Here is a 12,917-nt window from a genome sequence, read left to right on the forward strand (position 1 = left end):
TAAAAAAAAGTGGCCACACTGTGTGTAAAATGCAGCAAAATGCAGTTTTTTTTCTTTACAGTGTAACACTTGAAAGCTCAAATAATTTACCTTACAAAAGTGCTGAGACATATTTTGTAAAAAAATTTAATAAAACAGAACACAGGGTTTGGTTGCTTGTTTTAAAAAAGTCTGTGATGTTTTAGAGATATTTCAATATTGAACACAGTTCCAAACAGTCCAAATTGGATATGTTTATATCTTAGCGTATGGCAACATGGTTATTATGCTATGAAGACTAAACTGACCTAGCCTGTTATTAGCCAGCTACTAACTAGTCTTTACAAAGATGCTATGGTAGCAACATGCATGTGGTATGACCTGCTTTTTTTATCTGCTAAAAGTATTTCATGCCGTGTTTTCTGTACATTAAATTAACAGTAAACATTAAAATTAACAGTAAACATTTCTTAGTTATTTATTTAGTAGAAATGTACTTATTGTGTACCAAGTTCAGAATTTCTTTTTAAGATGTTACTAGCACAGTAGTTTGATCAGTTAATACAGTGTAACACAAAGAAACATTTGAGGTAAACAAGAGCTAAAATAATAAATCCTAAAAACCTAAATCCTTTTAGAACAGAGACACCTTCACTGAATGTTAACAGATTTTTGGAACTACTGGAAAAGATTGGTCACACACACACACACACACACACTGTTTATAAAGCATTCTACCCCTTGTAAAAACATGGATGCACTTATTCCTCATGCTTTAAGTTAATGAGAATTGCCTCAGGGAATTTCCTTTTTAAAACTCAAACACGATGAACCCCCCCCCCCCCCCCCCCCCACAGCAACAGGAGCCACAGCAACAGGCTCCTGTGTTGTGGTATTGCTACTACAACTGCCCAAAAAGCATGTGTGGCATGTAGACCATAAAACCCCTAAGCACATAATTCAAAGGTAACTAAATGTACAACCCCAAATCAGAAAAAGTTGGGACAGTATGGAAAATGCAAATAATAAAAACAGAGTTTCTTACATTTACTTTGACTTTTATTTGATTGCAAACAGGATGAACCTGAGATATTTTATGTTTTGTCTGCATAACTTCATTTCATTTATTAATAAAAATCAATTCCTGCATTTCAAGCCTGCAACACATTTCAAAAAAAGTTGGGACAGTAAAGCATTTACCACTTTGTAATGTTGCCATTCCTTTTCACCACACTTTTTGGCACCGAGGATACCAAGTGATTTAGTGTTTCAGGTTTTGTTTCGTCCCATTCTTCCTGCAAACACGTCTTAAGATGTGCAACAGTACGGGGTCGTCGTTGTCGCATTTTTCCTTTCAAAGTCCTTCACACATTCTCTCAGGCAGGCAAGTACAGTACCCGTCCCCTCTTCTTCTGCAGCCATGCCTTTGTAATGTGTGCAGCATGTGGTTTTGCATCGTCTTCTTGAAAAATGCATGGACATCCCTTTAAAAGATGACTTCCTGAAGGCGGCATATGTTGCTCTAAGATCTCAATGTACTTTTCTGCATTAATGCTGCCATCACAAAAGTGTAAATGACCTTTGCCAAGGGCACTGATACAGCCACATACCATGACAGACCCTGGCTTTTGGACTTGTAGCTGATAACAGTCTGGATGGTCCTTTTCGTCTTTGGCCCGGAGCACACAGCGTCCATTTTTTCCAAAAAAAGACCTGAATTGCTGATTCATCTGAACACAATACATGTTTCCACTGTGTGATGGTCCATCCTAGATGTCTCAGAGCCCACAGAAGTCGACGCCGCTTTTGGACATGGTTAACATAAGGCTTCTTTTTTGCACAGTAAAGGTTTAAGTGGCATTTGTGCATGTAACTCTGTATTGTAGTGCTTGACAAAGGTTTGCCAAAGTAATCCCTTGCCCATGTGGTTATATCAGTTATTGTTGAGTGGCGGTTCTTGATGCAGTACCGTCTGAGGGATCGAAGATCACGGGCGTTCAGCTTAAGCTTGTGCTCTTGGCCTTTACACACTAAAATTCCTCCTGATTCCTTGAATCGTTTAATGATATTATACACTGTAGAGGGAGAAATATGCAAATCCCTTCCTATTTTTCTTTGAGGTACATTGTTTTTAAACATTTCAATCATTTTCTCACACATTTGTTGACCAACTGGAGATCCTCTGATCACCTTTGCTCATCAAAGACTCAGCCTTTCCTGGATGCTGCTTATGTAGCAAACCATGATTACAATCACCTGTTGACATCACCTGTTCGGAGTCACATAATTATTTAGTTTTTTCACCTTATTACTAGCCCTAAATTGCCCCTGTCCCAAGTTCTTTTGGAATGTGTTGCAGGCCTGAAATGCAGGAATGGAGGTATATTAACAAATTAAATGAAGTTGAGCAGACAAACCATGAAATATCTTGGGTTCAAACTGTCTGCAATCAAATAAAAGTCAAAGTAAGTGTAAGGAACACTGCATGTTTGTTTTATTTGCATTTTCCATACTGTCCCAACTTTTTCTGATTTGGGGTTGAGACCCACTGCAACCCTGACCAGGATAAAGAGGTGGTAAAACGGATTGAATGAATGAATGAATGAATTTATCGAGTTGGTATGTGTAGCGGTAATTATTGTACTAGTAGTTTAACACGGTGTCCACAAGATGGCAGCATTTAATCATGATTCACTTTTACATTCGCACATTTACCGCCGCGTTACGCCTATTAGGTGTATCAGGATTAGCAAGGCTGTACTTAGAATTCATATTAGAGCACACACAATACCAGTAAGTAGTGTTTATTATGTACACAACACATTTTCAGTATGGGGTGTACCAGGATGGCATAGTATCTGGGCTGTAATTTGCAGTATGCAACAACAGTGCCACATATACCACACAGCTTCCACACAATGCAATATGATCAACTTCAAAATAAAAGATTTTAGCTACTGGAGAGTTGTTATTCAGGTTCTAAGCCACAAAAGTGTGTATAACTAAGTGATGTAAATATTTCATAAACTTTTTAAATGATTTGTTGTTGTTGTCACCTAGTGTGCCAGCCACTAACATGCAGAAACACAGAGGAGTAAATGGGACTACAAAGAGAAAATACATTACATTTAATGTTGTTTAGATTTTAGTGGGTAGATTTTAGCATGTCTGGAAACATATTTTATATATATTTGTCTCTTTATATATATTTGTTTTATAAAATGCAATAAACAAGAATTTGTGATTAGTTTGTTCTTGTAAACCTTTATTTAGGTAAAAAATAATTTACTTTTATTTGTAATTTGCTGACCATAATGTAGGACTTTTATGATCTAAACGTTGTTGACTGATTCAGAGAATCTGGAGAAATCTCTGTTAAAGGCAAGACCAAAAACCACTTCTGAAGTGGTATAACCTTCATAGAAAATGTGATATTTATAGCCACAAATAAAAAAATGTGATATTTATAGCCACATGGGCTCAGGAGTACTTTGGAAAACTGTGGTCGGAAAACTGCATTCACTCAACACACTTAAAAGAAAATGTGATATCTATAGCCACATGGGCTCAGGAGTACTTCGGAAAGCTGCGGTCAGAAAACTGCGTTCACTTAACACACTTAAAATAAAAATTTTTGATATTTATAGCCACATGGGCTCAGGAGTACTTAAGAAAGCTGTGGTCGGAAAACTGCGTTCACTTAACACACTTAAAATAGAAAATTTGATATTTATAGCCACATGGGCTCAGGAGTACTTAAGAAAGCTGTGATCGGAAAACTGCGTTCACTTAACACACTTAAAATAGAAAATGTGATATTTATACCCACATGGGCTCAGGAGTACTTTGTAAAGCTGCGTTCACTTAACACACTTAAAATAGAAAATGTGATATTTATACCCACATGGGCTCAGAAGTACTTCGGAAAACTGCGTCATCTTAACACACCTAAAATAAAAAAACGTGATATTTATAGCCACATGGGCTCAGGAGTACTTAAGAAAGCTGTGGTCAGAAAACTGTGTTCACATAACACACTTAAAATAGAAAATGTGATATTTATAGCCACATGGGCTCAGGAGTACTTAAGAAAGCTGTGGTCGGAAAACTGCGTTCACTTAACACACTTAAAATAGAAAATGTGATATTTATACCCACATGGGCTCAGAAGTACTTTGGAAAGCTGCGTTCACTTAACACACTTAAAATAGAAAATGTGATATTTATACCCACATGGGCTCAGAAGTACTTTGGAAAGCTGCGTTCACTTAACACACTTAAAATAGAAAATGTTATATTTAAACCCACATGGGCTCAGAAGTACTTCGGAAAACTGCGTCATCTTAACACACCTAAAATAAAAAAAACGTGATATTTATAGCCACATGGGCTCAGGAGTACTTCGGAAAGCTATGGTCAGAAAACTGCGTTCACATAACACACTTAAAATAGAAAATGTGATATTTATAGCCACATGGGCTCAGGAGTACTTAAGAAAGCTGTGATCGGAAAACTGCGTTCACTTAACACACTTAAAATAGAAAATTTGATATTTATATCCACATGGGCTCAGGAGTACTTTGGAAAGCTGCGTTCACTTAACACACTTAAAATAGAAAATGTTATATTTATACCCACATGGGCTCAGAAGTACTTTGGAAAACTGCATCATCTTAACACACCTAAAATAAAAAAATTTGATATTTATAGCCACATGGGCTCAGGAGTACTTCGGAAAGCTGTGGTCAGAAAACTGCGTTCACATAACACACTTAAAATACAAAATGTGATATTTATAGCCACATGTGCTCAGGAGTACATCGGAAAACTGTGGTAGGAAAATTGCGTTCACTTAACACACTTAAAATAGAAAATGTGATATTTATAGACACATGGGCTCAGAAGTACTTCAGAAAGCGGTGGTCAGAAAACTGCGTTCGCACAACACACTTAAAATAGAAAATATGATATTTATAGCCACATGGTCTCAGGAGTACTTCGGAAAACTGAGGTCACTTAACACAGTCCACAACTGCTGCTAGAAATGCATTCTGAAACTATTACGCACAATAAAGGCCAAACATTAATTTGAAGCAAAATACAGCAAGGTTCTTGTGACCTAAACTACTCACAAATGAACAAAAATAGAAGTAGAAATGTGTGCTGCAGTCAAATGAGTTCATGTTTTAGCTTGTTTTTAGTAAAACAAATGGAAGTCACGTTCTTTGTGCTATAAAAAAAAGGAACAACCAGACTGTTATCAACTGAGGGTGCAAAAGCCCACATCTGTCTTAGTATGGAGGTGCCTACGGCATGGCATGAAGACACCATAGAGAGACATAAGCTACCATCAAGGTAATATACAGTATTTTTCCTGGAAGTCTATGCCAATGCCAAGCCTCAGTTTGCGAGCACTGAAACAGCAAGTCTTCATTGACACAGAGTGTGTGCTTGATTGGCCTGTCAACCAGGCTGGCCAGGTTGCCACCACTGGGTCCTTGAGCAAGGCCCCTAACCTTCAATTGCTTAGACTGTATACTATAAGCCGTGTCTGCTAAATGCCGAAAATGTAAATGTCGTTATTCTACCACCCCAACATACTTAATACACACAGTAGGTGATGTATTAATACACACAACCGGTTTCCGGTTTGCGGTGGTACGCACGTTGAGACTGTAGCCTAGTTGTTTGTTTGTTTGTAGCCATTAGCTAAATAACTTTTTATATACGTATGTTTTAAACGTTAATCTTTCGCGCGTAGTTTATATAGAGTGTTAATTTGTCTATCGTAAAAAAGCGCTTGTGTTTACGCTTGTTTACTAACGTAAATCCGTGCTTGTGAAAACTTCTGCTACCGGCATCCGAACGAAGCCGGTTTTAGTTTGTTTTGTAATTCAGCGCATAAACATATTATTCATCCAGAATTAAAACCGCTTTCTGTCCGCACGAAGCACGTTTGTGTTTGTTTTTGTATTTTAGCGCTTAAACATATTTACTTTGTGGAGAGTAAAGCTGTTTTCTGTTCGTAGGAAGCGCGTTCTGTTTATTTGTTTTGTACACCAGCACATAAACACCGTTTTCCTTTAGAATTACAACCGGTTTTGTCGGAAACAAAGCGCATTTGTGTTTGTTTGTTTTTGTAGTTCAGCGCTTAAACATCTTTGTTTTGTGGGGAGTTAAAACCGTTTTCTGTCTGTAGGAACCGCGTTTTGTTTATTTGTTTTGTACATGAGCGCATAAACACCGTTTTCCTTTAAAATTACAGCCATTTTATCCGAACGAAGCGCGTTTGTGTTGTTTGGTTGTTGGTTTTTGTATTCCAGCTCATCATCGCCTGTTTCGTCCGGAATTAAAGCCGGTTTTCTGTGACTACCAGCAGAAGCGCCGGTGAATCCAACTTAAACATCAACTCATCAACTTCAACTCATCTTCTAAAGCTAAGTACATTTCTCTGTTATTATGGCCCCAGCAGGAGCTTTATATCCATGTTCCGAGTGCAACATGTTCAGTTATTCCTTCTCCGTGTTTAGTGATAACTTTATATGTGATAAGTGTAGATTAGTTGTTAGTCTGACGGAGAAGATCTCAGTGTTAGAAGGGCGCATTCGGGCTTTAGAACAGACTACTACTAGTGAGGGCTTAGATTCAGCTGTAGCAGTCCCGAATGCCAGCAGTTCAGGTGTAGAACCCCAGACTCCGGCATTAGAGCCCTCACAGCGGCGACTGGGTGACATCTCGGCGACATAGTCGTAGGGCAAAGCACCGACCATCTCAGTTGCACGTGTCCAACAGGTTTTCCCCACTCAGTGAGCCACCCGCTGAGAAGCCTGTTAATGTAAGTGCTCTGGTTATAGGAGATTCTCAGCTCCGACACGTGCGTATTGCAACCCCCATAGAGACACCAGCAACCATAGTCACTTGTATTCCGGGGGCCAGGGTGCCTGACATCAGAGCAAATCTGAAAGTGCTGGCTAATGCTAATCGTAGATTTTCGAAGATTGTTATCCACGTCGGCACTAATGATGTTCGTTTACGGCAGTCCGAGGTTACTAAGAGTAATGTTAAAGAGGTGTGTGAGTTAGCTAGGTCGATGTCTGAGGCAGTAGTGTGCTCTGGCCCCTTACCGATTCGACCCAGTGGCGAAACCTACAGCAGGTTGTTGTCGCTGAACCGCTGGATGTCTAAATGGTGCTCAGAAAACTGCATTGATTTTGTAGATAACTGGTCCACCTTTGAGGGAAGGCCTGGTCTTTTGAAGTGGGATGTGTCCACCCCACGTGGGAGGGTGCTGCTCGCATTTCTTGCAGCATAGGTGACAGGCTTTACCACCGCGTTAGTGTAGCGGCAGATAGTGTTAAATGACTATCCAGAGCCAAGACCAGGCAGCAGACAAACAGGCCTAACCAACTGTCTGCGAGTCGCCATCGGACGTCACCCGGAATCCTTAGGTCACAAACCATTGAGACTGTGTCTGTTTACCGTGGCAGGTGTAAGCCAAAACAAAATCAAAAAGTATGTCATAATAACTTAATTAAAATTAATCTAAATGAGCATCATGAAAACCCTAGTAAGGCTAAACTAAAGTTAGGACTTCTAAACATCAGGTCACTTGCATGCAAAACAGTAATTGTAAATGAAATAATTACAGATAATAGTCTTAGTGCACTTTGTTTAACCGAGACCTGATGAGTATCTAAGTTTAAATGAAGCATCTCCTCCGGGTTACAGTTATGAACATAAGCCACGTCTTAGCGGTCGTGGTGGAGGAATAGCCACAATTTATGATAAAGACATAGGTCTTACTGTAAAATCATCTCCCATAACAAACTCGTTTGAAGTTCTTATCTCTGACATAACCAATAAATGTTCATCTGATAAAACTAGTATGTTTAAACTGGTTACTGTTTATCGACCTCCTGGTCCTTACTCAGAATTTCTTAACGAATTTGCCGATTTTCTTTCTAGACTAGTCTTATCAACTAAGAAAGCTTTAATTGTTGGTGACTTTAATATTCATTATGAGGATAAGTGTAATCCACTCAAAATTGCGTTTGATTCTATTTTAGAGTCCTTAGGCATCACCCAAAATGTAACAGGACCCACTCACCGCTGTAAACATACCTTAGATTTAATACTTACTTATGGTATAAACATAGACAACCTGGAAATTGTACCACAGAATGACTTAATTTCTGACCACTCCCTACTAATTTATGAAGTGTCCCTGTCCAATAATATACAGCAACCACATCGTTTTAAATGTAAGCGCACTATTACATCTGCAACTGCAGCAGCGTTCATAAACTGCCTACCAGAATTACCAAATATACCAGCATCAGAACCTAAAGAACTAGATCAGGCAACTCAAAACCTAGAAACCGTACTGCACACAACCTTAGATAACGTAGCCCCACTCAAAACTAAACTGATTAGGGAGAAAAAACTTGCTCCTTGGTACAATGACCACACATGCGCACTTAAACAAGCAGCACGGAAATTAGAACGCAAGTGGCGTCACACTACACTGGAGGTGTATAAGATTGCTTGGAAAGATGCTCTAACTGAGTATAAACATGCACTTATAAAAGCTAAATCTTTATATTATTCGTCCCTAATAGAAAAAAAAAAATACAATCCCAGATTCCTTTTCGAGACAGTGTCCAAATTAACTAAAAACGTCAATGAAACTGAATCTAATATACCGCCTGACTGTACCAGCGATGATTTTTTTAAATTCTTTAATGACAAGATAGAAAAAATACGACTTCAGAGTCAAAGTGTGTCACTTGCCAATGTTAAGTATGGACTCACTCCGAGCAGCATTGGTGATAATAGTAATGAGTTAATCCAACTAAATTCCTTTAATCCAATCTCCCAAAATGAACTAACTGTGTTGATTAAATCATCAAAGTCATCATCGTGTATACTCGATCCTGTTCCAACTCGTTTACTTAAAGATTTACTCCCAGCTATTGTAGAGCCCCTGCTTACATTAATCAATGCATCCCTTAGCCTTGGGTACGTACCTAAATTGTTTAAAAGTTCTGTTATTAAACCCCTGATTAAAAAACCTAATCTTGATCAACATGTACTAGCTAATTATAGGCCAATTTCAAACCTTCCTTTTGTCTCTAAAATATTAGAAAAAGTAGTTTCCAAACAGTTATGCTCTTATTTGAATGAAAATTGTATTCATGAAAAATTTCAATCAGGATTTAGACCCAATCATAGTACCGAAACCGCATTAATTAGAGTAGTTAACGAGTTGTTAATGTCTTCTGATAATGGATGTGTCTCTTTTCTTGTTCTATTAGATCTTAGCGCAGCGTTTGATACGGTCGATCATAACATTTTACTGGAGAGGCTAGAAAATACAGTAGGAGTTAAAGGACTCGCACTCTCTTGGTTTCAATCATATCTGACTGACCGCTCGCAATTTGTTTATGTAAATAATAAATGCTCGGAAACTACAAAAGTAAAGTGTGGTGTTCCACAGGGGTCGGTACTTGGACCGCTATTATTTACACTCTATATGCTTCCACTAGGTGAAATTATTCATAAACATGGCATAACATTTCACTGCTATGCAGATGACACACAGCTGTATATATCAGCCAAACCAAATGATACTGACACAATCAGTAAGATAGAAGATTGTGTAAACGACATAAAAAACTGGATGTCGTGTAATTTTCTTTTACTTAATTCAGATAAAACTGAGGTTTTACTTGTTGGCTCTAAAGCTGCAAGAGACAAGTTGTCTAACCTGGTGCTAAACCTAAACACTTTCTCTGTTACTCCCAGCCCAGATGTAAAAAACTTGGGTGTCACAATAGATTCAGATCTTTCCTTTGATACACACGTTAATAATATTACTAGAGTTGCTTTCTATTATTTGCGTAATATCTCTAAAATAAGAAATATACTATCTGTTAATGACGCTGAAAAACTGATCCATGCGTTTATAACTTCTCGGTTAGATTATTGTAATGCTCTTCTAACTGGATGCTCTGGTAGTTCCATAAACAAACTCCAGTTAGTTCAAAATGCAGCAGCTCGAGTGCTAACTAGAACTAAAAAATTTGATCATATCAGTCCTGTTCTATCATCTCTACACTGGCTGCCAGTTAAATTCCGCATTGATTACAAAATACTTTTACTAACCTATAAAGCGCTACATGGTCTGGCTCCACAGTATCTGAGTGAACTTATTAATCACTACAGCCCAGCGCGTCCACTTCGTTCACAAGATGCAGGGTTACTTATAGTTCCTAAAATTAAAAAGATCACGGCTGGTGGAAGAGCATTTTCTTACAAAGCTCCACAACTCTGGAATAATCTTTCTGCCTCTATTCGGGATTCGGACACAGTCTCAATGTTTAAGTCTAGACTGAAAACATATTTATTTTCTCAGGCTTTTGATTAGTATAGACAAAGGCGCAGAGCTTGGGGGTTCTTGGTCATAGAAACTTGTGGTGATCAGGGATGTTGGGTTGCTGTCGTTCTGCCTCTCTTGTCCGATCACTCCGGTTTGGGTAGGAGAGGTGGGCGCTGATGTCCTGTGAAAGCCTTCATGACCTTGTTACCTGCTCGCTCTCCCTTTTAGTTATGCTGTAATAATTAGGGCTGCCGGAGTCTAAAACTCTCTGTAAAACTGTTTTACTCAACTCGCATTGTACATTATTAACTACATTCTTTGTTGTTTTACTCCAAAGGGCATTCTGATGGAAACCTGTTTACCCGCCGAGGTTAAGGATTAAAGTCGAGACTGCCGTGACAACTATGCTGCTCCTGCCGGATGTGACTGGTCTGGAGTAATTGCACCAAGAATGACAAGAAATCACTACAGACATTATTGAAGACTACACCGAAGAACAACTCTATTATTATTTATCTATTTATTACCAGTTATAACTTTTAGATCATTTAATTCTGTGTTCGTATGCTCTGTGTAAATCATGTATTTATTTAAAGTATCCTCCTGGCCACCCAAGAAGGACGGGCCCTGCTGAGTCTGGTTCCTCTCAAGGTTTCTTCCTGTAATTTTCAGGGAGTTTTTCCTTGCCACAGCCCTCGGCTTGCTCAACAGGGGTTTTTTGTATCTGTTGGTCCTGGATTTTGTAAAGTTGCTTTGAGACAATGTCTATTGTAAAAAGCGCTATATAAATAAAGTTGACTTGACTTGACTGTCAGTAGTACAGATCTGTCTCCTGTTGAAAATATATGGCACATCATGAAGAGGAGAATCAAACAATGACAATCATAAACTGTTGAACAGCTCTGTTGCAAATTTATGAGTGTATTGCAGGTATAATCATATACTGATCATATTTTTAAATATAAACAAATTAGGTCGATCAGTGAAAACAACTAAAATCTTGAGAATTAACAAATCACATTTCTTGTTTTATTGCATTTTACAAAATGTCCCAACTTTTCTGGAACTAGAGTTTAAAATACAAGTTTGGCATCCCTCATGGCAGATTATATGTTGCGTCCAACTGCGATATGTACAGCAACCTGTCTAAATATTTGCAGCTATAAATCAAATATGTGTCTTACTAGCGAGTCTCACATGCACACTGACCTGTGGAGCAGTTGTTTCCAGTGTATCCTGGTGGACACACACACTGTCCCTTTACCGGATTACATGTGGCGTTGGAGTGGCAACTGCAGTGAGACTCGCATCCAGGCTCATAGAAGCCAACAGGGCACGCTGGGTTTAAAAACAGAACACATTGGTTACTAACAAAGAAAGTGTAACAGTGCACATGCATTAATCTGGAGACCTTCCCACTTTCCAACACATGTCCGGCTATAACACTGTCCACTATTCTGTAAGACATATTGGCTTTGAGAGGTCATAATGCATAAGAAGGCCTGGATCACATGAGTTTTTAATTCTTCCTAAAAGTGTTTAATGCTATTGAGTTTAGGTCTTAGGTCTGCATCCTTCTTGAGTTCCTTCACACCAAGCTCATCAAGCCATGTCTTCATAAACCTTGCTTTGTCCTGCTTAAACTGAAAAAGGCTTTTCAAACTAAAGGTACAATACTGTGGTGTTGTATGAGGAAATCTAGAGTGGAAGAAAAGTATGTTGGAGTGGTGCAGGATGGGTGGTGTTTGAGGACAGTGTGACAGTGGTGAGATGTGCAGTAGAAGTGGCAGTCGGGTTAGGCAGGGGTCTCCATAGACTACGATGTTGGTTGTTGACATTGTGATTTATAACAAGAGTAGGAAGCAGGCTGAGGAGAGCCTGGAGAGATGGAGTCATGCATTTGAGAGAAGGGAAATGAAAGTAAACAGAAGTAAAACATAGTACATGTGTGAAGGAGGGTGTAAGAAAGTTTTAGTTGTAACAACTTGAGGTGAAGGAAGTGAATAAGTTTAAATACTTGGGGTTTGTTTGTACAAAGTAATACAAAGTGTGGTAGAGAGGTAAGGTATTTAAACATATTTAGGAAAAATAGGTATATTTATCCACAGTCGACCATGCTTTACACTGCCACAGGTTTAGAGGCTGCTGTGCAAGAACAAAGCTCCTTTTGATTTTCTTTGTCCACATGACCAGCAACAAAATGTCTCACCATCTCAGAAATATTTTCTTTAAGTATAAAGCTGTTTCATGTACTTTCTAGCTCTATTCATATATATATACTTATGTAGAGAAGTCACCAGATATAGTTGATCAGATTCACTGCAACACCAAATTTATTAATTTAGCTATGTTGCTATGTGTATATTAAAAAAATGTTTTGGCATAGAAGTAAATGTTTCCACCATTAAAAGAACAGTAAAGGTCTTTTGTCTAAACAACTATGGCATATTTTATGAAAATGTTTGACTTTAACTGTACATTCTATATTTCTATATGACCAGGCAGCAGAGACTGCAACTGCAGCAGCAATGGGAAACTCCATTTCCCTCCTTAATATGAT

The 12,917-nt window shown here is 38.5% G+C and overlaps 1 protein-coding gene across 1 annotated transcript in view; it reads right to left on the reverse strand.

Moving 5' to 3' along the window:
- Positions 1–12,917, reverse strand: part of megf6 (multiple EGF like domains 6) — a 55,711-nt gene that overhangs the window by 13,633 nt on the left and 29,161 nt on the right. The window contains 2 exon segments of the mRNA XM_063016478.1: positions 11,074–11,189; positions 11,567–11,695. Coding sequence (XP_062872548.1) covers positions 11,074–11,189; positions 11,567–11,695 — 245 coding nt within the window.

Source organism: Trichomycterus rosablanca, chromosome 20 (assembly GCF_030014385.1).
Source record: "Trichomycterus rosablanca isolate fTriRos1 chromosome 20, fTriRos1.hap1, whole genome shotgun sequence".
NCBI lineage: Eukaryota > Metazoa > Chordata > Actinopteri > Siluriformes > Trichomycteridae > Trichomycterus > Trichomycterus rosablanca.